Below are 22,474 nucleotides of genomic sequence, written 5' to 3'. Positions count from 1 at the left end.
TTGCAGCTTGACACTGCTTGGTTTCCCATTGTTGTCCTGTCTTTGTTGTTACACACACACAGGCACTCACCGACATGCACAGACACACTCAGTGCAGACACTAGCGCGTGCATGAGCGTGCCCGCACGCAACATGCATGTGCGCACACAGACACAGGCAGAGGCACACACACGCATGCACACACACAAACGCGCTCACACACATATAAAGATTTCCCAGTTTCCCAGTTATGTTTTCATCAAAGCTTTTCTTTGGCACTACAGAGCAGCGTCAGTATGGTAATGTGTTGTGCTGCCTGGAAAGCTGTCAAAAAGCTCCCACCTTGGATGAGAGACCACGGTAATTCAACTGGGCTCCTGTCTTCTGTGTGTTCAGGTCTCCTCATTATTCCGCTTTGCAGGGTAATGGCGTCTTGCGCTGTTTTATCTGTCAGCTCACAGCAAACTATAGTTTTTTAGCCCTGTATATTAGATGCTAACATCAAAGGCAGCTGTCTTGACACAGGAGAGAAAGAAAAAAATTTTGTTGCGTAAAAAAATGGAAACACTCCCGGTAGGCGAAAATTGAATCTCTTTACGTCTGGGGTGATGTGTGTATTGAGAATAGATTTGCTGGTTGGCGTCTATGTGTTTGTTCTCGAGTAAACAGCAAGGCTTGTTTGGGTGTAACTGTCAGGTATATGCGTGTGCCCCGTGTGAAAATGGGTTTGTTCGCAAAGTGGGAGTTAGAAAAAAAACAGCAACACAAATTCACTCTAGCTGTCTGATCAATGGGGATTTAAGTTACCAGTGACAACTGCATAGCAGATGTCAAGAGACATAGACCCCTCACATACCGAAGCAATGCTAGCCGCATATTCTATCAGCAGGTTTTGTGACTTGTCTCTTTTTACCCAGCTGAACGCCTCTGAGAAGTGATTTGTACATGCACCAGTTAGATCATTTGAGCATTTGTTTGGAGTTTTATTCAAGTTTGGAGAAAAGTGTGCTTCCACAACTAAAGTCTGGCACCATCCTGTCAGCCCCCCCCCCTCTGCACTCACCTCTATTTGGGCATGTGGGGCTTTTGCCCCCTTGGGTGGTGGCAGGTTTGTATACAGTATGTGTGTGTGTTTATTGCAAGTATGGTGAGGTAAGATCTGTGTTTATAGGAGTAGATGAATGTGTGTGTGTGTGTGTGTGTGTGTGTGTGTGTGTGTGTGTGTGTGTGTGTGTGTTGGGGGGGTCGGGTTCTTCAGAAGACGCGGGTAGAGCAAATTAAAACTCACCGCAGGAAATGAGCGCCCTTGGCACTCCTCTTCCCAAGCAGCTGCACACACCCCAACCATCATCTGCCATTTTGACACATCCACGGGGCGTAGCAGGCAGCGACAAGGGGGGAGCGAGGGGTGCCAACGCGACACCCACGGCTGCGAGCATCGCCGGGCCGCAGCCTCCAGCCAAACAGGTGTGTGACATCATGCCGCTGGTTCCTCTTCGGGGGCCCGGGGAGCAGGCTGGGGGACCGGAGCAGAGAGGGGGGTGGAGGAGGAAACAAAGGGAGGTTAGGTCTCTACCTGACAAGCTCATTGATAACGTTTGGGACACGAGCCCTGAAGTCGATGGCAAATTGCCTCTAATGTCTCCCGGAGATCACGGGCCAAAGTCAGGTGCTGGGCGCTAAATGGGCTCATTAGTTATGATTTTTTTCTTTCCTTTTTTGGACTTTGCAAGGAGTTTTACACACACACAAACACACACATGCACAAGCACACCATGTCAGAGATAGTTGAAGCCAGAGGGCTTTTGCAAACTTGGGACGTCATCATAACTCAAGACAGGGTTATAGTTGAGCCCAAGTGTTGAGACCTTTCCCTCTCAGCTCTTGTAGCACATACAAAACAGGACATCTTTGGTTCAGAGTTTGACTATTTCAACAACCGAGACATGCTGAGTTTATCTGGGGAATACACAAGTCAAATCGAGATGATCTGAAATCAATCCCACGCAGACAATAAATGCTGTGAAAAAAAAAATCATCAAATTCTGTAACCGGAACAAAACTTAACAGAGAGACAACAAATGAAATCAGCACGTACATATTTAGAATTCTCGGCACGTCTCCCACATACACCCCTCTTCACACTTCAGTCGAATCCCCCAGCGACAGATCCTGTAACAGAGGAGAGGGAGGCTGTGAGTAGCCTGGGGGGTTCCTAAAGGCACCCGTCTGGGACCTGCTTCATAATCAGTGGACAGAGAGGATAGTGGTGGTACGGCTTCCCAGAGCCACTCTCTCCCCCTGGCTGCCCGAACTCTGGTAAGCACCCCAGGGCTACCTGTTAAGGTGTTCCCCCCGGTCCAGTCTCTCTTCCTGGGCAAAAAACTCACATGCAGTCTGCTGTCTCCAGACTACAGCGAACAAGATCTGGCTGCTGATTGGGTGGGGAGGACAAGGAGTATGTTTGCGTACTGTTTATGTGCATTTGTACACAAATTGATGTTGATGTACACATGCTTATACATGTGTGGGCACATTATGCATGTGTGTGCGCAGCCACCTGTGTGTGTGTCTGCTAATGCATTCACATGTTGGTATGCATGTATGAATGCTGTGCATGATTTCTTGTGTTGCTTAGAAGAGGTATATTATTGTTAGTTGTCAAGGAGACATTGCAAGGGAGCTGAAATTACTCACCCACATGGACATAACTGTATGCCAAGTAACAGCCTGGACAATACGAGTCTCTCTGCAGACCTCTTTGGCCCTTATCAACAATAATGCTTGTTAATAATGTGAAATGCCTCTAATTAGTCTGCAGTGAAATTAACTGCTGTAGCCTAATAAGAAATGATCTCCCTGATAATAAAAATGTAAAAAGACAGCAGCTCAGAGATAACGGACACTAAAGTTGAAACATGGCTACTGATGTGTGTTGTTGGATTTTCTTTTTCGAAAAAACACATTATGACATGTTGTCTAGGATCTGTTTTATCTTCCTGAGTTTTTATTGTAGTTACTGTAGGTATATGTAACATTGGCTGTGTTTCTGTTTCCATAGTCAGGAACAATATTCCCTTGACTGTGCCTCAGGGTATATCTCCTCCTTTCCGCTGTTCTACAGCAGACCTCGACATCACCACTGCTGTTGTGGATGCAGAAAACACTGTAGTGGTAAGCAACCAAGGAGGCAGGTCTGGGGCTGCAGCCGCGGACTTTCTAATTCAGGCCCTGGCCAAGGGATCTGGGAGACATAGTAGATTTTAACAAACACACTGGCCATTTCCAAATCTGCCGTGTGTGCTCAGCCGTCCATGGTTCTCCAAGATATCTGGAGGAGAGGGAGGGTGGGCGGGAGGCTTTGGGGAGGTGGGGTGTACAAGGCGGAGAGAGCCAGGACTGTGCCGTCTCTCCAGTTTGGTTTGGTCCGAGCACAGAGCCAGCTGGCCTCATTAGGACTTGATGGGAGGCGGGCTGGCATGAGACGTGCACATGCATGCACACATCAACAAATGTAGTGTGAAGCGTGGCCTGATGCCCGTGAAAGACCCACACGAAAGTTTTTTTTTTTTTTTTCATTTTCTCTTTTTTTTATTGAGCGCACTGTGGCTTATGGGCGCAGGGAGTGTATGATGTGGGAAAACATGATCATTAGTTTATGTCTCTCTTTAAGGCGCTGTCTTTACCTGGCTCACCTGAGCTACTTCAGTGCGCTCGAGTGCTTGTGTGAGGGAAGAGCGAACCATGAACAGGGGCAATGAGGGTTGGGGTTGGATGGAGTGGAGTGGGTATAAAGGGACGAGAGAATATGATTCATGGTAGGGTGGGTTCATCACGAGAGACGGCCGCTGACCTACAGTCTGAGGGCCATTGGACCGGAACCAAGGCCTTGTTCCGACAGAGCGAGTGTAGCGTGAGCTGTGACGGATGGCGCCGGTCTGTTTGAGAGCCCCTGAGCAGGTGTGTGTCTCGCTCACATCTGCAGGCAAGCACAGTGAACCGAGACCAAATGGCAGACGCACGGGGCCCATCGGGTACCTGTGCACTGAGACACACTAATGATTATGGATGCAGGCCTATTAACGGTCACATCTGTAAGGGAGAACAACAACCAGCGCACTGGGAGTGAGTCAGCAGTTTTAACTCCCCTCTGGAACATAGACATGCTGGTGTCAATGTTGGGATAAAAACTCAAGTCAAAATGCTGCCTTTCGCCTCAGCTCAGGTCCAGCTATGGACCTCGGCTCTGCTCGGGCTACAGCGAAAATGATGAGGCGCTCTGGCCTCCTTGAGGGAAGACTTTAGGAAGTTTACTTGTTGAACTTGAAAACTGACACATACTTGTTCTGGATTTCAGGACAGAAACTGAAGGACATTCTGAGTTGGAGGAAGAAGAAGAAGAAAAAAAAAACCTGCTGTTGCAGCTCAACGCTAAATTATCTAATGAATTCATCAACTTAAAAACAGCGTTAAATATTCATTCTAAGAGTATAGGTAATAAATTAAATATTACTCATTGACTTATTATTTAAAAATGCATAATATGATTTGCATAGTTTTATCCTGATAGGAAATAATAATGGGTAGTTGTCTTGTAGCGTCTTTCATGACGGATGAAGCTTGCGTCTTTTTGTTCCCTCATCATCCCTCTCTCCTACTTGCTTCTCATTAAAGTTTTAACAGAGGCTGTTTTAATTGTCAATCCTTTGACAGGTTGATAAAAGCAACTTGACAATTAAGTTCATTGGCTCTGCTATGCATATTAATTAGGTCTTATTTGGGTTTCTATTGTTATTGGAAGGAGCACTCATGGTGTAGCAAAATGTCATCCATTAACTTCCCTCTTCTCAGAACTTAATGTAATTAAGCTTGCTATTGTATGACTACGAGAGGAGACTCAAGAGAGGGGAACTTTTAGTATTCATTGTATAAATGAGTAATGCCATTCCTGTGACACTGCAACAACGCTATTTCTCCAAAATCAGCCATTCACAACTTTATTATCTGTAACAAGTGCTGCCTGCTCTTGTTTGGTTAACAGACAAAGGGAGCTTGCTTTCATGTCATTGTGTGTGTACACATGTGCATGTACTGCATGCGTGTGTGTGTGTGTGTGTGCATCTGTACGCCGGTTTGTTTATGTATGTGTGAAGCAGAGATGAAGCGAGAGAGAGGGAGTGCGTGTCAGAGGGGAAAACGAAGCAGGACATAAAAGGTGCAGAGAGGCTCAGCATTGGGAGGGAGGGGAAGGAAAAACGAAGGAGTGGTGGGGTTGGAGGTGGGGTGGGGGCGTTCTAGCAGATTACCCAGTGCACCTTGCTCAACTCTGCAGGCCCACACACTCACATCAAAGTGGTACCCCCTATCTGCCCGAGGCTTAGTCGGCCCCTGTCCACCCCCCATGTCACTCCATACATCCTCCCGTTCATGTTGAATAATTGACAGTTCTGTTTTACATGCTCAGCATTTGCCAGGACATGGAAGTGTGACTCCAAACAGGGCATGACTCTGAGAGGTGCTGTGCGTTGGGCTGACTTCATTATTGTGCCCTACTAATGCTCCGTGCACACCCTGAGCTGAATACCATCAAGCATAATCCGTGGAGGAATCGTCTATTGAAACAGAAGAGAGGCGGTTGTGGTGATAAAGATGCATTTTTTGCTGCGGTTTTATCGAAACTTAATTGTCCACATAGCTTAAAGAGTTCCCCTCCCCACATATAAGTTGACAGCAGGTTTCATTTCCTAGCCAGGTTTATGAAGGGAGCAACAACTCCCTTCATTACAATGAGACTGCTTCAGTTCCTTCTTTGAAGACACTATGTACTGTCTGGTGTGCACTTACATTCTGAATCTGCTGAACTTGTTGGATGTCACTCAAGACCGCCAGAATGGCCGTGCATAGCAAAGGACAATGGCTGCCATGGGTATGTGAAGGGGCTAGAGTGTTTGTGCCAGGGCGATCTCTGAAGTCAAATAAGCCATTATCAGTCTGTCAAGCCAGGTCTCATTTGAGGTCTCTTAATAACAGTTAGGCAGTTTGGTGAAGTCTCTATCAATGCCCCAGTAATAGCTTTTTACAACTACTGTAGAGAAATTAGACAAAGAACTGAAGTGATAAAGTGAGGTTGCAACAGGGTGCTGAGTTTCTCTCGTTATAATACCCTCTTGCATATGAAATAAGAAGAATAGCAAAATTCGTCTGGTGTTCTGTCTTTGCATGAGTGTGTATGGAGATTGGATCTTTACTGTAGTAGTGCAGTATGGTATAGTCCTTAAAGCAAGGCAAGGCAAGGCCTGGCTGTTCATTTGATAGTTTACCTTGACCCCTGAAGTGTGTCGCTCGCACCCTGAGGGCTTGGGCTGGCAAAACCTTTCTCAGTCCCCCCTGGGAATGATAATCTCAACGTGGGCGTTTACTATGGACACCAGACACAACACCATTAGCCACAGCTCCGCTGCTGCTCATTAGGACCCCCGATCGATATAGGCGGCCACAGAAATCGCCAGTGCTGCGGAACCAGCTATCACTCTTCAGAGTTATTATCGTAAACAGCACTGGCCAAGATTTAGGGCAGTACCCCACTTTTGCTGCTTCTATTGGAAAAAGAGGGTTGGGAGGGCAATAACTGACTGACTGACTTCTAAGGACGTGGTATTGTATCACTTGTTCTGAAACTTTGTGCTGTGTGGAGTCGTTGCCTTGCAATAAAATTAGAAGCAGTCAGGAAGCATTACTGCGTACGCTCCTCTGTTCTCTAGGGTTTGGTATTATGACATGGTCGGAGCAGAAAAACACTGACACAGAGGAAGTTCACTCATTACCGTGAAGATATTTGAGCGCTGATGTCTCCTTTATTGAGTGTCAAAAACAAATGAGTAGGTTTAAGCACAACTACAACATTTGCTGAGTTTGCAAAGCAACTCTGCACACCATATAAAATGTGCTATGGAAAAAAATGTAGAAAACTACGGGGTTAAATTGGGAGCAACTAAATGCAGAATGACCGCAGTGTTTTTGAAATGTTTCAGCGCACCGTGGGACCTCTCCTTGATATCACCGTGACAAGATAATTTAATTATTTTCCAATTCTTTCCCTCCAAAACATGAGGTGTGGAGACATAAGTCACAGGAAATTGTAGATGAAAAGACAAAAAAAAAGAGGATAGTCCATTGGTTTCTGGAAGAGGAGAGAATAATATTGAGGCAAAATTGTGAAAATAAGAAAAAGGGGAGATGTATTGATTTTTGGTGGAGCCAGGGAAAGAAAAGAGAGGGAATAAAGAAGTGCTCTTTGGCCGATGTGTCCAAATGATGTCTCAGGGGAGGTTCTTAATGGTAGGGGGAGGGGTGGAGGGGGGTTAAGGGGGTGAGGTGGGGGTGACGGGGGCAGGTGCCTACCCTGACTAAGGCATGGAACTGCCCTTAGGCTAGGGCTAATGGTATTGGCTGAGCTTACTTTAAGCAGCTCTTTCCTAATGGCCAACTATGAGTGTGCCACAGGATAGACAGGTATTGATTGGTTCAAATGCTCTTGAGTTGACAAGAACTGAAAGTCCCTCAAGCATATACAATCTCGCAGCAAATTATGTCACACGGAAAGGTGATTAAAAACAGAAGCTCGGGGCAGGCACACTCATTAAAAGTGTATATGATATTTCTCTTGTTGTCCTTCTATTGCTCGCTCTTCTTTGTGTTTACTCCTTTTTCTGCCAAAGCCTTTGTCTCTCTGGTGTTTGTGTTTTTTTTCCCCAGTTATTTTTTTCCTGAGTGAGAAATGTCTGTTTATACATTGTGAAATTCTACCAGCACCACAGTCTTCAAACCTTATTTTCCATAATAGAGATCCAGCGCATTGACTGTTGGACCTCCGTTGCATCAGTCAAAGTGGTGCACATGCTGTAGTTATGCTCTTCATCAGTGGTGTGGAATTGCCATTTGAATAGAGTCAAATGGTCTGACATAAAAAAAAAAAAAAAAAATACAGGTGCGATGGTTATATTTTCTTTAAAAAAAAAAAAAGGTGCAGCATACGGGTATAGTATACAGAGAACAATGCCATATATTTGCTTTGTTGTCATGCCCCCCTTCCTCATACACACATACAAAAAATGCTGTGTACAAGATTTTCTCTTATTCACATGGGGCGCTTTCTAGACTGCTTGAGGCATCTGCTTTGATTGCATAATTCCCAAGAGACGAACAACACAAAACAAAAATACTGACTGAATTCAGACTTATAATATACCGAACAAATAACATACCAGCTCCACTCTTCAAAACCATAGTTCTCTAAAGAAAAGGAATTGGAGAGTAAATTCAAAGTTGAAAGCTTAGCTCTTTTCGCAGTGAATGCAGGGATGAGGGTGAAAGATGAAACAAACTTTTGCCTGGCTGAAAATGTGCAGCATTACCAAAACAAATAGGCAATAGCATACGCATTTACGTACACTTTAACTTAAGTGGCACATATCAGAGGCACTATAAGCCATTTTTTACGCCGTAAATGCTGCGGATATTCCAGGAGTGACTGGTGAGGAAACGTTTTATTATGCAGGGGGTAATACAACAGGTCCCCCACGTCATCTGCTGCTTTGCCAAGTGTAGCATGACAGTTTCAAGCAAAGTTAACAGTGTTGAACAAATGAAAGTTAAATGAAATGACGGGTCCTTTTTCCTCTGGAAAACAAAAAAAAAAAAGGAGTGAAAGATTTTCTGCATCCAAATGATACGGCTGCACTCAAAGCTCACAGTTTTCTTCTCTTTCGATTAAATGCTCTTTCTCTGGCTGTTTGTGCTTTACAGTGGAGTGTGCTACATCGCTACTTTCTTCTCTACAGGGGCCCCTGGGCTCCCCAAGCAATAGGAGTAAATTAGAGTGCACCTGTTCCAGCTCCAAGATAAGCCATCTCCAGAGGATTTCCTCTGAGTAAAATGAAGTGAGTGAAGAATAAACAGAATATCACAGCATTACTCCGCCAAGGTGAAGTTGCTGCTGCTCTGGGGACACGGTTCGTTTTGCACAACACCCAGCAAAATATCCTCTATAAACCTCTGGATGTAAGACTGTAGGAATGGTCTCTGCTCACAGCGGAGAGAATAGGCGCTGCACTTTTGTGTTCCAACCAAGGCAGCGAGTCTGCTTCTCGACTGTATCTACTCACAACCTTGACTTGAAATGCTCTTATTTGTGGTCTGGGTTTTGTGGTTTGTTTCCAGCATGTTTTGACTCTGTGTCAACACATCTGCGATAGTCAAACATCAAACCACATACTTCCCCTTTTTTCCATTCCTGTACCGCTGCCAAATATTTCTGAAAGTATCTAATTAAGTCAACTAAGAAAACTGTCAGTACATTTCTCCCCTCTTCCCATCAGCTTAGCCACATGAGTAACTCCTTGTATGTTGCTTAGCGGAAATAAAAGATGTAACCCCAGTGTGATGCCCAAAGACCACTGACCGTAGATGTCTAGAATGCAAAATTCACTCAGTTGGTTTACACATAAAAGGCATGGATAATTAGAGGAAAAATATAATTCATCATACGTTTGATAATCAGTCTGATTTGGTCTCCTATCTGCACCAGAGCATTCAAATAACCCCCCTACTATTAGCACCCCACTCTCCCTCACACCAGTAGTCTGTTTTACCCTCTCTTTGTTCCCCTACAACACATTATCATTATTGTAGCTAATTGCATGGTTTGCCTTGAAGTTGTGCTGGAGACTCGTGATCTGGGGTTGAAACGTGGACAGGGATCCAGTCTTCTCCACAGCTTGCTTTACACTGCTAATTGCCGTTACCACAGGATAAGGCATGCTCCTCGCTGTGGCCAGCCGGACGAGGCTGGAACAGGCATGGGGCGGGCTGGGTGGGGGGATACTATCACACAAGGGTGGTAAGACGTGGGAGGGAGAGCCAAGGGTGGCATAACTGAAGTGGGATGGGTAGACCAGATTGGGGAGGGAAAGGATAGCGGTTGGGGGTAAGCGGGGGGGATGGAACCGGCGTTAGATGTAGGTCAGCGGGAGTGGAGTACCCTAAAGATTACAGTTGGTTAGTGCGACCCCTCTCTGACAGGATCTGAGCCCTTACTCCCAGCAGAGGTGGACCATGGCATTTGGGAAACCCAGCTATTAGTGAGGCTAATAAAGCCCGGGCAGAAAGTTTTGAACCTCCGGTAGTCCAGAGACATCGTCCTGCCACAGGTCCAAAGGCTGGATCTTAGTTAATATACTCCTAAATGACTGCAGAGAGTCTATAAATGATCCTTAATAAGACAACGGAGCTGTGATGTGGTGTAAAAGACATCTATAGGCACCAATTTTCATTTTACAATCCCTCCTAATAATTGTGTTTTTTTACGAGCACATCTTTTTTATTATCGTTGTTTATTAAAGAAGTGTAATGCGAGAGATGAGTTCATCTAACTCCGAAAAATCTGAGATTTGTGCGGGCTCTGATAGTTTCTTAATTCAGATGGGAGCGTTAGTTTTACACCACAGTATCAACTTCCAGCTTCAAAATGAGTCACAGCTCCCCGATGGGGTTTTAGAAAAGGAAATGGAATCACAGACATAACTAGTGACAAAGCCTCCATCACCTCATAGAAGATCTCACTCCATCTGTGAGAACTTTGGGTCTACCCTAGAAAAATAATAAATATCCTCCTCTCATGGCTGGCGCGCGTTTTGTTCAAAAGGTGGTTTCAAGACCAAACAAAGGAAATGGTGTCATTAATGATATATATTATGAACTAGGGCCTCTTAGAACAGTTTCCTACAAATGCACAGATAAGGGGTTGATCTCTTCCCTAACAAAGGATCTCTAAAATATGAAGTGAAAAGCTACCCAAGATGAAGCTGGTAAAGAAACAAGCGAGGAAGAGCCTATTTCCACAACACAAACAGATTTCCTGGCCTTTAGCAGTCTCTTACTGGGATACTTTGAGACATATCCATCAAAACACAGCTGTATTCATTCATATTTCATACCTCCTCCTTCTCCCAGTGCTTTAACACTGTTCTTTGATCAAAGGAGAGAAGTCGGATCACAACAGGAAGGTTCCCTGCCAGCCAAGAAGGAGAAGGAAGGCCAATCCACGACTGTACTGTACATGCTACCGTATAGCTTGCTGTACTTTAACTTCAGTCACCAATAAGAAAAAAAAGGGAATAAAATAAATTAACGCCTTGCAAATGCAAAACTAAGAACACTTGAGAAATTCATGACTTTCCACAGATGAAATGCTTTTATATGAATTCCTACATTTTATAATGAGCTTGGTTTGAGGCCATGTACGGTGCCGCTGCAAAATTGTACAAAATACTTTTTTGTTATAAACAAAAACTCCATCAGTCAGTGTGCAGGAAAATTAATTTTTTTTTGCAGAGTTAGAGATGATTGATTGAAGTCTTTGTTAGATTTAGAGGAATAACAGTTTCTGCAAACTTAAGTGATGGAATTGCTGAGAGACCCGGCAGCCGGGAGCGGATTCAAAACACGGTAGCTCAAGAGTGTCACCATGTGGGGACGTGAGGATATGACAAAACAGTAACTGAGCAGCGCTGAGAGAAAATGCTCTACCTCAGACCTCAGTAAGAGCAGTCGTATTTTCATTTCTTCAGTGACCCCTTCCTTAGCTTCTTTTTTTTTTTTTGTTGCATATTTTGTCCAATTAAATTTCATGTCAACTGCTTTACATTAAGCCTTCTGCGTCCCTCTTTACCTCACCTCCACCATATCAATTCCAAGACATAGCACTTCCAAAGAGCCTTTTCAGTAAGGCTCTGGGAGAAAAAGTGTTTGAAGACCTCCCTGACATTTAGACTCTCTCTGAAGATGACTTTGCCTTCTACTATAGCCTGCGGGAACATAGTAAGACCCACACTAAACTTCAATTGATATGCAGGGCCAGATTCCTCTAGGGGAAATTATCATTCTGTTCATAATAAGAGCCACAACAAGCACCTGGAAAATGACTTTATTATACACTCCGCTTCAATAAAAGTTTCCTGTGACCCATCGGAAACACACACATGGTGCACGGAGCGTAATCGTGATGAAATGAAAACTATATTATGCATATGATAGAATGCTTATTTGATGGTGGGCTGTGCGAGGATGCACATCTGCTCGGGCGTGCTTGATTGGCAGGTGTGTTAATGCAGCGCTGTAGCCTTGGATGGAGGTGCTCTGAGACCCCTTTTTCCTGAAGCCATTATCCAAATATGTTCTGTTTTTCAAACAAATGAATGGCACAAAAATCAAAGTATCAAAAATGTATTGCCCTTCATAATGGAATTCCCTCTGAGCAAGGACATGTAACAATGGGCCATTCTCGGCTTCCTGTGCTTTCCCTCTCTATATGCCAATGGACGTGACCTCCACAGCTTTAACAATGGGGCATCCAGCAGCATAAGCACTTGGCTACACGCCACAGCCACTACGTGCAGTAAGGTTGCTTTCATCTTTGTTGTTATATTTAAGGATGACATCCTAGCCTGTCGGCCTCTGCTATTGTCTTCACCGTGATTATTTTCTACCGTTGTTTAGCCCCAGTTGTGGCTCTTTGATGAAAAGGTCGCCACTCAATTGGAAAACAGTCATTAAAATGCGGTGGGTACTATTCACCAGTGTGCATGGGGGAACCAACTCAACTGAGCTGGTTAATCAAAAGTTAATTATATAATTTTCATGCAGATGAGGGAAACATTCAAATGAATCCCAACTCTACAATCATTACAAAAAATAAATAAAGAAATAATTCTAAAATGCTATAAAATGTTCAGGGACCAGGAGGCTGTAAACAATATGAAGTTTAATTTGAGGTAAACAAAGTGAATATCCACCAGGGGGTCTGGGAAGGAGAAAGTGAGGTTAAATCAAATTTGGAAACATAGATACCAGCAGGTTTTGTTGTCCTGATATACGTGCAATTAGGCAGGTCCTTGATGAGGACACTGGGAGGGAGAAAGTTGGCTTTCACAGCAAATGCTTTGGGATTATTTAAAGGGAATTTATGGGATTTTATGCTTTATCTGTAAACATTCATTATTCTCACACAAGTATACCAAATTGAATTAAAACCATATTTTAGGGAAATGTTATAAAAGCATAATTATCCTTTATGAGGAAGCTGCAAAATTATTGAAAACTCCATAAAGATAAGGATAAATCAATTCATGGAAAGTCTCACTGTGACTTTCAAAAGAAAATGCCCTGGACAACATTTGTCTGTAACTTTGTCAAAGAAGGTAAAGCAGAATATAACACTTCTCAAAAAAAAAAAAAAAAAAAATTCTTAGGTCTTTCCTCATCAAAGGAAATGATTGTGTTATGCAAATTACAACCATGAATATTAAACCAACGATGTGAAGTATCACAAATGAACAAGCATTGTTCTGGAAGTGCAATGGAATGTGGTTTAATTTCTTTTTAATTCTATGTGCTTTTATAATGTTCACCTTTTCCCAGTTGTGCCAGCGGGTTTGGGTTCATTGGCGTGCATTACAACCACGCTCTAACAATGCAGGGCCTCCACGGTGTCAGCACAGTTCATGAATCCTAGCCCCTTATGCACCAGGCGATTAGTATGGTGTTCTGTCTGTGGGGCTTTGCCAGAAAATGAGTTCTCTTTAAAACATATGCCCCCTGCTGATTCTTTTCCTTTCCTGATATGAAATTCCAATTTTTATAATGAACACCAATTTCCTGTACGGAGAGGAGGGGGGTACAAAAAAAAAAAAAAAAAAAAAAAAAGTTTTACACTCTTTCTGTTTTGGATGGCTGCGGTTACCCTTAATTAGCGGAAAGCTGTTGTGGACATCACAAGCAGAAAGTGTCTTTCAGTTTAGGGGGGCTAATTAACATTCAGGTAGGAACACAAAAATCAGCTGGTGTAATTTTCCACATCACATATGCACATGACTGGTGTGGCAGAAAATGGAATTACCAAAACTGTAACAAATTCAATTAAGTCATTGATTTCTAATAAATTGGCTTAATCACCAGCTGTTGTCATGCTAAGATTGTTGTGTCACAAGTTTGTCATGCTTGTAGGTCGTGGCTGCTTTACAAAGGCAATTTAATCTATTTGAAGGCGCTAAAATCACATTTTTTATTTCAAAAGCATTATTTCACTTCTGATGACCAGATTTACGGAGTGAAATTACAATCTGATAATCTCACTGAACTAAAGATTTCATCATTTAATCAGATTTCAAAAACTTTATTACAATTTTTAATGGGTTTAAATGTTACAGACACACATGTTGTTGACACCTGTGTGATAAATGTGATGATGTGTTGAAGCTGTCTCTCAGACGGTCCATCACTGGTGATGATGATGATGATGATGATGATGCAAAGACAGTCTGCGTTTCTCCTCAGTTATTAGGCAACCCTCTCTTTCGCTCAAAATGACTGTAATCATTATTGATCTGAACAGATTGGAATTAAAAATCTCAGTTAACGGTTTGATCTGCTGCTTGAATATTTAATCTAACAAATGTTTCAGTCTTTATTTATATATATTTACACACACAGTAGGACACCAAACAAGTCTGAGCAAATTAGCGTTACATTCTGCCAACGTTCAAAAAGATAAAATTAAGCATTCACATATTCAGTCATGCAAAAAGGGAAAAATAAAAACAGTCATTGAGCAGTTTGTATATTGTCATTGCTGCTTTGGAACACAATGGCACACAGTGGTGTAGTGTACATTAATATTGTACAATTGAAGTAGACATTGGTGATAAATTATGTATAATAAGCACTTACTACATTGTATGGTCTAAGTCTCTCTTGGGTCTGGGCACTAGGCTCTTCAGGAAGAGACACCACTCCTCCTGTACCCATCATCTAAGTACAATAAAATAGAGATTTTAGAAGATGAAACCGGGGTTGGTATAAAATCTGAAACCACCAGAACATTTACAGCGTTGTATGAAAAGAAAGTGAGGCTTTACTGACCAAGTATTTCTGTTAAACTTAGCTTCAAATTTCATAAAGACACCACATTTCCTGAAACTGTACTCTCGCCCACATAAAAATAAAATCACTCACCCTGATGGTTGCCTCCAGCTCTCCCACACTTCTCTTTCCACCTGGTAGCCATCCATAGGACCAGTGCTGGGACAGGGTGACCTGAACCACCAACGCCAACAACAACACCTGCACCATCACTCTGCTGCTTGCCTCCATTAGAGCTGCAGAGGAAGCCAAATTTGTAATAAAAACAATAATGTCACAGCTTCCTCTCTAACAGCTCGCAGACCAGAGGTTATAAAGCATTGCCCGACATTAGCAAACAGCATTTTCGACAGTAATTAATAAGAGTGGCAATATTCTAACTTAATGAACACTGCACAAACTTCATTGAGCACTGACTCACCTCTGTATTTGCCTTGTTTGCATGTGGTGCATTAGCCAGACGGGGATTTTTATAGGTGTTGCAGAGGACTGCTGTCAGGATTATAATCCCCTCTCTGCAGGTGTGACACATTTACTGGCTAATGGAACACAAAATACGACTAATGGAGCTGGCTAAGTGCTCAGATATGCTGGCATCACCACAAGGGTTCATACAGCATGAAATATATATTACAAACATCATTGTGTTTGTATCGAACGCATCTGTGTAGGGGGGCAGACAAAAAAGACGACATTAAGATGAAATCTGGCATTTCTCTCCATCTATAATTTATTGGAATCAGCTTTTAGCAAACAAATAGTTGTTCAAATCCGTACAGATTCAAAAGGCAGAAACATCATTGAAACGAGATGCTTGTGCATTTATGTTACATCAGCTGCAAGGCCTCACTGTCACTGCCCAGTACGTCTCGTTTTTTCAGCATGGCAATACATTAAAATGAACTCAACAATGCAGTAAACATCAGTGAATGACAACAAGAATTTATGTACAGGAAATAAACAAAATGAACAGTGTGTCATGTATACAGTAAACTCATCTTACGATTGAGTGGAAGTACAAACACAGTAAGAAAGTTCTTTACCCAAACGTAAGACTTCAGAGCTCACTGTTCTACAAAGAAGTAAGCAGAAGCCTTGCAAAAATATATGCTTTTGATTTTACAGCAATGCTGGGGTTTCCTTGTTTAAATATGAAACTAAGACTAAGTATAGTAGTCAAAATATGTCAAAATGCCTGTGCGTGCATATTTCATATTTTGGCTGAGTGCTGGTTGAATGCTTTTTAACTATCCCAGACAAAGTTTAACTGCATGTCTTATCAGCTCTTTCATTAAAACACACATTTCTGCAGTCTCCTTGATTTCTTACACACTTACTTGCAACTAAAATGATGGTACATTTTGACCAGGCAATGAATTGATGACCCTTACAGGAGACCACCATTCAAAAACAATACACCTCCAAAAACGTGTCTATTATATTAAACTAAACATAAACATCTGGCTTATATTAAAATTGTGTCACTCGGTGACAAGTTTCTCATGATCAGAAGCGACTGTCTGATCAATATGGCACTGCTTTATGCAAACATGCACGTGTAAATTCGGCTTGTTAATGTGTATAAAAATGTATGGATGTAATATTTGGCTCTGAAACATCTATAAGAATGATGGGTTTGGATTCATGTCATACAGGAATACATTATTTTCTGCCTGTTCCAATGTGGGCTAATTGCATTTTGCAGCGTCAGGCACCAATCCACTAAGTAATATTGCCACAGGCAACACAAGAAAGTTGGTGAAGTTGAATAAAATTGCAACAGGCAGCAGCTGTTAAGTTATTCACAGACAGAAGTGAAGTAATTTGCGGCTTCTACCAGGAATGAAATGTAGCTCGAGTTTCGTGTTTTTGTTTGAGCTAAAGGTCGATCGTAAATATTATTCGCATGTGTCGGACAGAACATCGTTTTAGCAAAAGCATTAATCATTTTAACTTACTTATCAAACACACAATTTATTCTCCTCGTAGCAAACAAACATGTTCAGAGGACAGCATAAAATACAAGACGACTGTAAACCACAGGCATCGTGGTCACAAACAAAAGCAGAAATAAAAGAGAATGCATGTACAACACATTAATGATGCATTTCAGGTAGTGAGCAATACATACTACATTATATATACATTATTTATATAGATAAAGTTGGAATACAGTCTTAGAATATTTCCTTTATTCACCCTCACCATGTTGCACTGGCAACATAAAACTATTTTTTACCGACCCATTAATAACCCACTTTAATTTCTATATTTTACATTGTTAAAGATGAAGCCTTCCTGGAAGAGGCAGACTCTCCTGGAGCACAGATGTTTTCAATTATAATACAGTATGTTACAATTATTTTTTAGATCTGTAATCAAGTGCAAAATGTAAAAAGAGCTTGCTTTAGAAAACAACATTCAGAAAAAAATGCATAAGTTAATCTGACAGAAGTACACAGAGCAGTATCTGACAGGTATTATTTAAAATTGGCGTAGTCTGAGAAAATGTCAACAAAATCCTGAACCACTCTGTAGCAGAAGTCGTATTGCTCCTGGAAGGAAAAGCAGAGGGGGGAAAAAGGAGTGTTAGATATGTGCAGAAACGGCTCCAAACAACACAAACGTGAATAAGCTGACAGATTTTGCACAGCAGGTTTGATATTATCTCGTTTTCCACCTACCACAGTCTGAACCATGTGTGGTCTCTGCATGCGTAAACTCTTGACTGTCTGAAAAACGTCTAGGAGGCCTTCGGCTTTCACCCTCTCCAGAATGTTACTGAGGGCAATGAAGGTACCAGTCCGACCTGCACCGGCGCTGAAACATAAAGGACAAAACCATCAGTGGTCACATCAGATAATGCACACACTGGATGGGAAATGGTGGGACTTGTTGCAGGAGAATTACATTTAGACATAAAGCTCAGAAGTAGAAGGAGAAAAGTTGAAATACTAACTACTTCTCCAATGAAACTCTTGTAATCTTAACAGCACATCCTTTTTCCATCTGAATGAAAAAAAAGTTTGCAAGGGAAAAGGTGACCTTTGTGTAATAGTGCTAATAATCATCCTCACTTAAAGAGAGGCTAATCCAAACGCTAACACTAATCAGTTTGGAAGCTCAGTGTTTGACTGAGTCAATGTTTACAATGATGGTGGGATGGAGAGAGGAAGACAGAGAGAGAGAGATAGATGGGGAGCAGGGCGCGAGAGTGATGTGCGATTTCGGAAGAGAAGTGTAGAGAGACGTTGGGGATTGCAACGGGTTAGCCCCATTTCCCAGGGGCAGAGAAAAAGCTTTAAAAAGCCCTTCTTAGACAAGTGGTGATGAAGGAATAGAAGAGAGTGATGACACCATTTCCTGTCGTTAGCTCATCTTATCAGATTAATCATAGTGGGAGTCAGAGGAGATTTCACTTTGAGAGGTTTTAATTGACTGTGAATCAGTGGATTGGATCAATCCCACAGGGGCATGCTGCTTTAGAATCACTTCACCTGAAGCTGGGTTCTGATCAAAGCTTTCACAGCTAAGTCTTTATAAGGGATCACATAAGTGGTTTAGGCATAGAACACCAGGTCTACTGAGGCAAAATGTAGAATTTATTGTAACAGACGTTTGTGGGGAAGAAAAATGTATCTGTAAAAATGAAATTCCTTCCAATACCGCTCCGAGAGATTTAGGTGATCAGGTGATAAAAGCGCAGTGAAAATGAAATTGGTTGAATTAAAAGCATGAGCGGACAGAAATATTAAACACGATGTACTGCACGTGATTTTTCGTCTGAGGATGCACAAGTGAAGTTCCTCACCTGCAGTGCACAATTATGGGACGGTTTCCAGACTGCTGCTGCTGCCTCTGCACAGCGGCAATAATGTCAATCATCCCCCTTCCCTCGGCTGGTATTCCGATCTCAGGCCATCCGTGGAAGTGGAAGTGTCGGACGTGTTGTGACTGCTTTTCCTGGTGAGATGGACAGCTTACTGTTATTTTCACACAGATAAAATAGTGGATATATAGAAAAAAAAATAATTAAAGCACAAAAACAAAGAGGCAAATATGTCAATTTAAATTCTATATTCTAAAGGTTTTTAATGTTATAATAAAATATACGCACTGGTCTGTAGGTGAGCACCATGTCTTTGAGAGTGAAGGTTTCACACTGTGTATCTCCAGTCAGCTCCACAGTATAATCTCCAAATGTTACACTGCCCTCTGATGGCCAATACTGGAAACACTTCTCCTGGTTGGAAAGGTCAGATGGAAATACAATTAGGCTTCATTTGACTGATTTATGTCCTATTTTTGTTTTTATACTTTCAGTGTGCACCACAAAGGCAATATAAATCCATTGAATACATACACAGACTGTCAAGGATGAGAAACAAGTGAAATCAGAAAATGAAATAGTGGAAACAAAAAAGATTTAAATGTGCAACTCCACTTCTCAGCCTGCGCTTTTGCAAGAGCACCATACTGTACCTGCTCCCTCTCTTTGAGTTCGGTGAGCATAACGATTGAATGACACCTCCACTCCCACACCATCCTCCAGAAGTCCTCCACTGTGTGAGACAGTGGGCCCTGGGTTGCGATAAAATAGTCCTTCTGCCTGTAGCCCTGGAGGGCAGATCATCCGGTAAACAACACTTGAGAGTGCAGCAAACATAATATTTTGCATTGTTTGTAAAGGAAACAATGAGCTTTATATATACTTCTATGGGAAATCTATACAGGAGGTCGTGAGGGAGTGCTTACATCAATAAAGGAGGCATTGATGTAGTCGGTGAACTCCTGTCCTCTTTTCACTGAGAGTATTACTCGGTTGAAATCATCTGCAAAAGAAAAAAGGGAAAATGAAACTTTCCACAAGTGATTCCTAATAAAATAAAAGTTTGAAGAGGCTGATGGAAAAAATAACAGCTAAGTAAAACTTTAGCTGTGTTATTAAGGCCAAACACGCCACAGCCTGTATCGGTTTTCTCTGTAAAAAAGTTGTACCCAGGCTTCCCTGTCCAACTTTAAGTCAAGATACAAGCCATATTTAAATGCCATTGATCACACAGACATGGACTGATTAGCCAGATATCTGTGTATGGCATCCATAAAATCAGCAGCAGTGTGATACTTTGATGTTACTTGGATGTGATGTATTATGGAAGTGTTCAGAGTATCGGAGCAGTCCTTACATGGTATGATCTGAAGCACGCGGTTCTTCTTCATGTTGGCAGGAAGGTTTCCAGTTCTCATGTTCTCCTTCATTATACGAACGTTGGTCAGCTTCTAAAGGGGGGGAAATGGAGTGAAAGGACACGATTGAAAAGTTTATTGGCAGTGCAGTGCTAATAAACTGTAACTAAAATGCAACAAGTCAAAACACAGAAGCTGGACAAACATATCCTACTTGTAGAAAAGAAGATAAGACGAAGAAGAGGCAGTAGGGAATAATTCCATTTAGTGTATAGGGAACTGTGAGGGACTCTTTGCAGTAAAAATGAGAATTTTTCACCAAGCTATAGTAAATCCTGTGTGGCAGATGGTGGTGCTTTATAAAGTTTTAGTTGATTCAAAGCATTGTTATTTATGTTACTACTGCCAAGAGTGGCACCCTGGGCAAGTTTTCCATGAAAACATACTCATGCAGGGCGCAGGGTGATGGGGACGATTCATTACTGACTGAAATGTTCAAGAGTGAGCTTCTTTCTTCTTACCCTGAACTCCTCCTCCAGGCCCAGCCTGTCGTGGGGAGCCCTGGTGTTGTGAAGCCTCTGCAGATGGCCCTCCAGAGAGCACACATCTAGCTCCGTGTCTCCATACAGATAGTACTCCAACAGAGCCTGGTAGATGAAGGAGTACTGCATCTGAGGAGGAAGACAGAGGAAGTCAAGGAGACAGAAGAGGTAGAAGTAGTAGCTTTAGTTTGCCAAACTATTTCCCCACTATTTTCGTATCATAGACGTGGTTGTTTTCCATGTCTTCGCTTGTTTATGCCAAGACGAGACCAGAGCAGTGAGTTGAGCTGTCAGTCCAAGGTACAACAGGTCGGAGAGGGTCAACACTTACATCTGTCTGGATGAGCTGACAGCGCTGCTCTCGTATTCTGCTCACACAGCCAAAGACATCCACCCTCTGTTCCATGTGCATCATGTCGATCATGCTGTCAATGACAATGAACGTCCCAGTCCTCCCCACCCCGGCACTGTGGAAACACAAGCAAGGAGGCGCAAGGTCTTCTCAGTAACAAAGTGCAGCTACTAAAGAAAGATGTGTCGGGTAAGAACTCTATATGACATTGTATCTATAAAGCACAAATAAAACCACAGCAACAACAGAGCTTTTCTCCCACAGAATAACAGACATGATATAAAAAATGTTGTTTCATTCTTGTTATACAGTATATTGCTTTGTTATAAGGCTCAACAATAAGAATTGCCTGACTGCTTGGGCAAGTAAAATGCCACATTGTGCTAGTGAATCTAGCAACTCTGTTGCCCGATCAGGCTGGTGGTAAAAAAAAAAAAAATTACATATACACATATTGTTTTCTCCAGAGCTGATTATGGAAGTAGCTAAGGAGTGAGCCTATAGCTAGCTATATTTATTGTGTATTGCAAATGTATTTACAGGACAGCCTCAGAATTGAGATTCAGATCATTTTTGATCACAAAATTACTATATGTGCTGTTTATTAGAAAACACTCTGTTTCTTCAGTCTGACATTGCGTCCACTTCCATGGGGGAGGAGATTTCAATAATCCCTAACCAATCACAAGAGACCAACGAATCTAACTGAATCTAACCTAGCTACACTGATGGTAGCCATGCCAACATACTGGTTTTGTTGGAGCAAAGCAAAGTGAACACAAACTATGATGACTGGCAATATTGAGAAGACAACATGTCAATTTAGATCAGCAGTGATAGTGGCGTCTAACTATAGCGCTCACTATTGTTGTTATTACTCCTCATTAGTCCTGGCGCACTGCTTAACAACGCTTAACGATGTTAGTCTCACTAGTGGCGCCAACTCGCTTATGGTTTGTCTCCCTGTGGCGCTAACTTTCCATTTATTTCACCCAAACACTGCTGTCTCATGTCACAATGCTAGACAAATCAACAAATGAACCACCTACGAATCAGAGAGTAAACTCGGACTGTGCGCTTGAAAGAAAATGGTGCCAGATAAAGACAAACGTTAAAAGCTGAAGCACAAGTGAGCATTTCAATTATCCTGGAGACGGGAGTTTAGCTGAGTGATGTTAGAGGATGTGGACAAAACTTTAAATAGCAATCAAACATGACAGCAAATCGAACAATTTGTATAGAGGAAAGTAAAAATGGACTTCAGGCAAGTAGCAAAAAAAACACATTTAGGTTGAACCCTGAGCTATCCCTGTCTTCTTAACATAGACGTCAATTGTGGACAGCCTCAAGCATGTGTAAAAGTGCTTCACCTCTGAAGCCCAAACACACTCCTAATAGATTTAAAAGGGTCATTTCAGCAGACGGCACCTCAGGGAGC

At 42.3% G+C, this 22,474-nt stretch overlaps 2 protein-coding genes across 2 annotated transcripts in view; both read right to left on the bottom strand.

Moving 5' to 3' along the window:
• Positions 1 to 14,136: 14,136 nt before the first annotated feature.
• Positions 14,137 to 15,383, bottom strand: gnrh3 (gonadotropin-releasing hormone 3). The gene is made up of 4 exons (XM_049600670.1): positions 15,377 to 15,383; positions 15,049 to 15,191; positions 14,764 to 14,844; positions 14,137 to 14,420 (listed from the first exon to the last, which is right to left on the bottom strand). The coding sequence occupies exons 2-4, from the start codon at positions 15,184 to 15,186 to the stop codon at positions 14,367 to 14,369; spliced, it is 273 nt and encodes a 90-aa protein (XP_049456627.1). The 5' UTR covers positions 15,187 to 15,191; positions 15,377 to 15,383; the 3' UTR covers positions 14,137 to 14,366.
• Positions 15,384 to 15,644: 261 nt separating this feature from the next.
• LOC125903622 (receptor-type tyrosine-protein phosphatase epsilon-like) overlaps positions 15,645 to 22,474 on the bottom strand; it is a 34,278-nt gene continuing 27,448 nt past the window's right edge. The window contains exons 13-21 of the mRNA XM_049600649.1: positions 21,016 to 21,151; positions 20,664 to 20,813; positions 20,142 to 20,235; positions 19,711 to 19,787; positions 19,438 to 19,572; positions 19,073 to 19,198; positions 18,767 to 18,918; positions 17,640 to 17,775; positions 15,645 to 17,510 (exon numbers count right to left, since the gene is read on the bottom strand). Coding sequence (XP_049456606.1) covers positions 17,436 to 17,510; positions 17,640 to 17,775; positions 18,767 to 18,918; positions 19,073 to 19,198; positions 19,438 to 19,572; positions 19,711 to 19,787; positions 20,142 to 20,235; positions 20,664 to 20,813; positions 21,016 to 21,151 — 1,081 coding nt within the window. The 3' untranslated portion in view covers positions 15,645 to 17,435. The remainder of the gene's footprint in view (positions 17,511 to 17,639; positions 17,776 to 18,766; positions 18,919 to 19,072; positions 19,199 to 19,437; positions 19,573 to 19,710; positions 19,788 to 20,141; positions 20,236 to 20,663; positions 20,814 to 21,015; positions 21,152 to 22,474) is intronic.

Source organism: Epinephelus fuscoguttatus, linkage group LG16 (genome assembly GCF_011397635.1).
Source record: "Epinephelus fuscoguttatus linkage group LG16, E.fuscoguttatus.final_Chr_v1".
In the NCBI taxonomy this organism is placed as follows: domain Eukaryota; kingdom Metazoa; phylum Chordata; class Actinopteri; order Perciformes; family Serranidae; genus Epinephelus; species Epinephelus fuscoguttatus.
The sequence above is the reverse complement of the archived record's forward strand: the minus strand, read 5'-3'. Positions and strand labels throughout refer to the sequence as shown.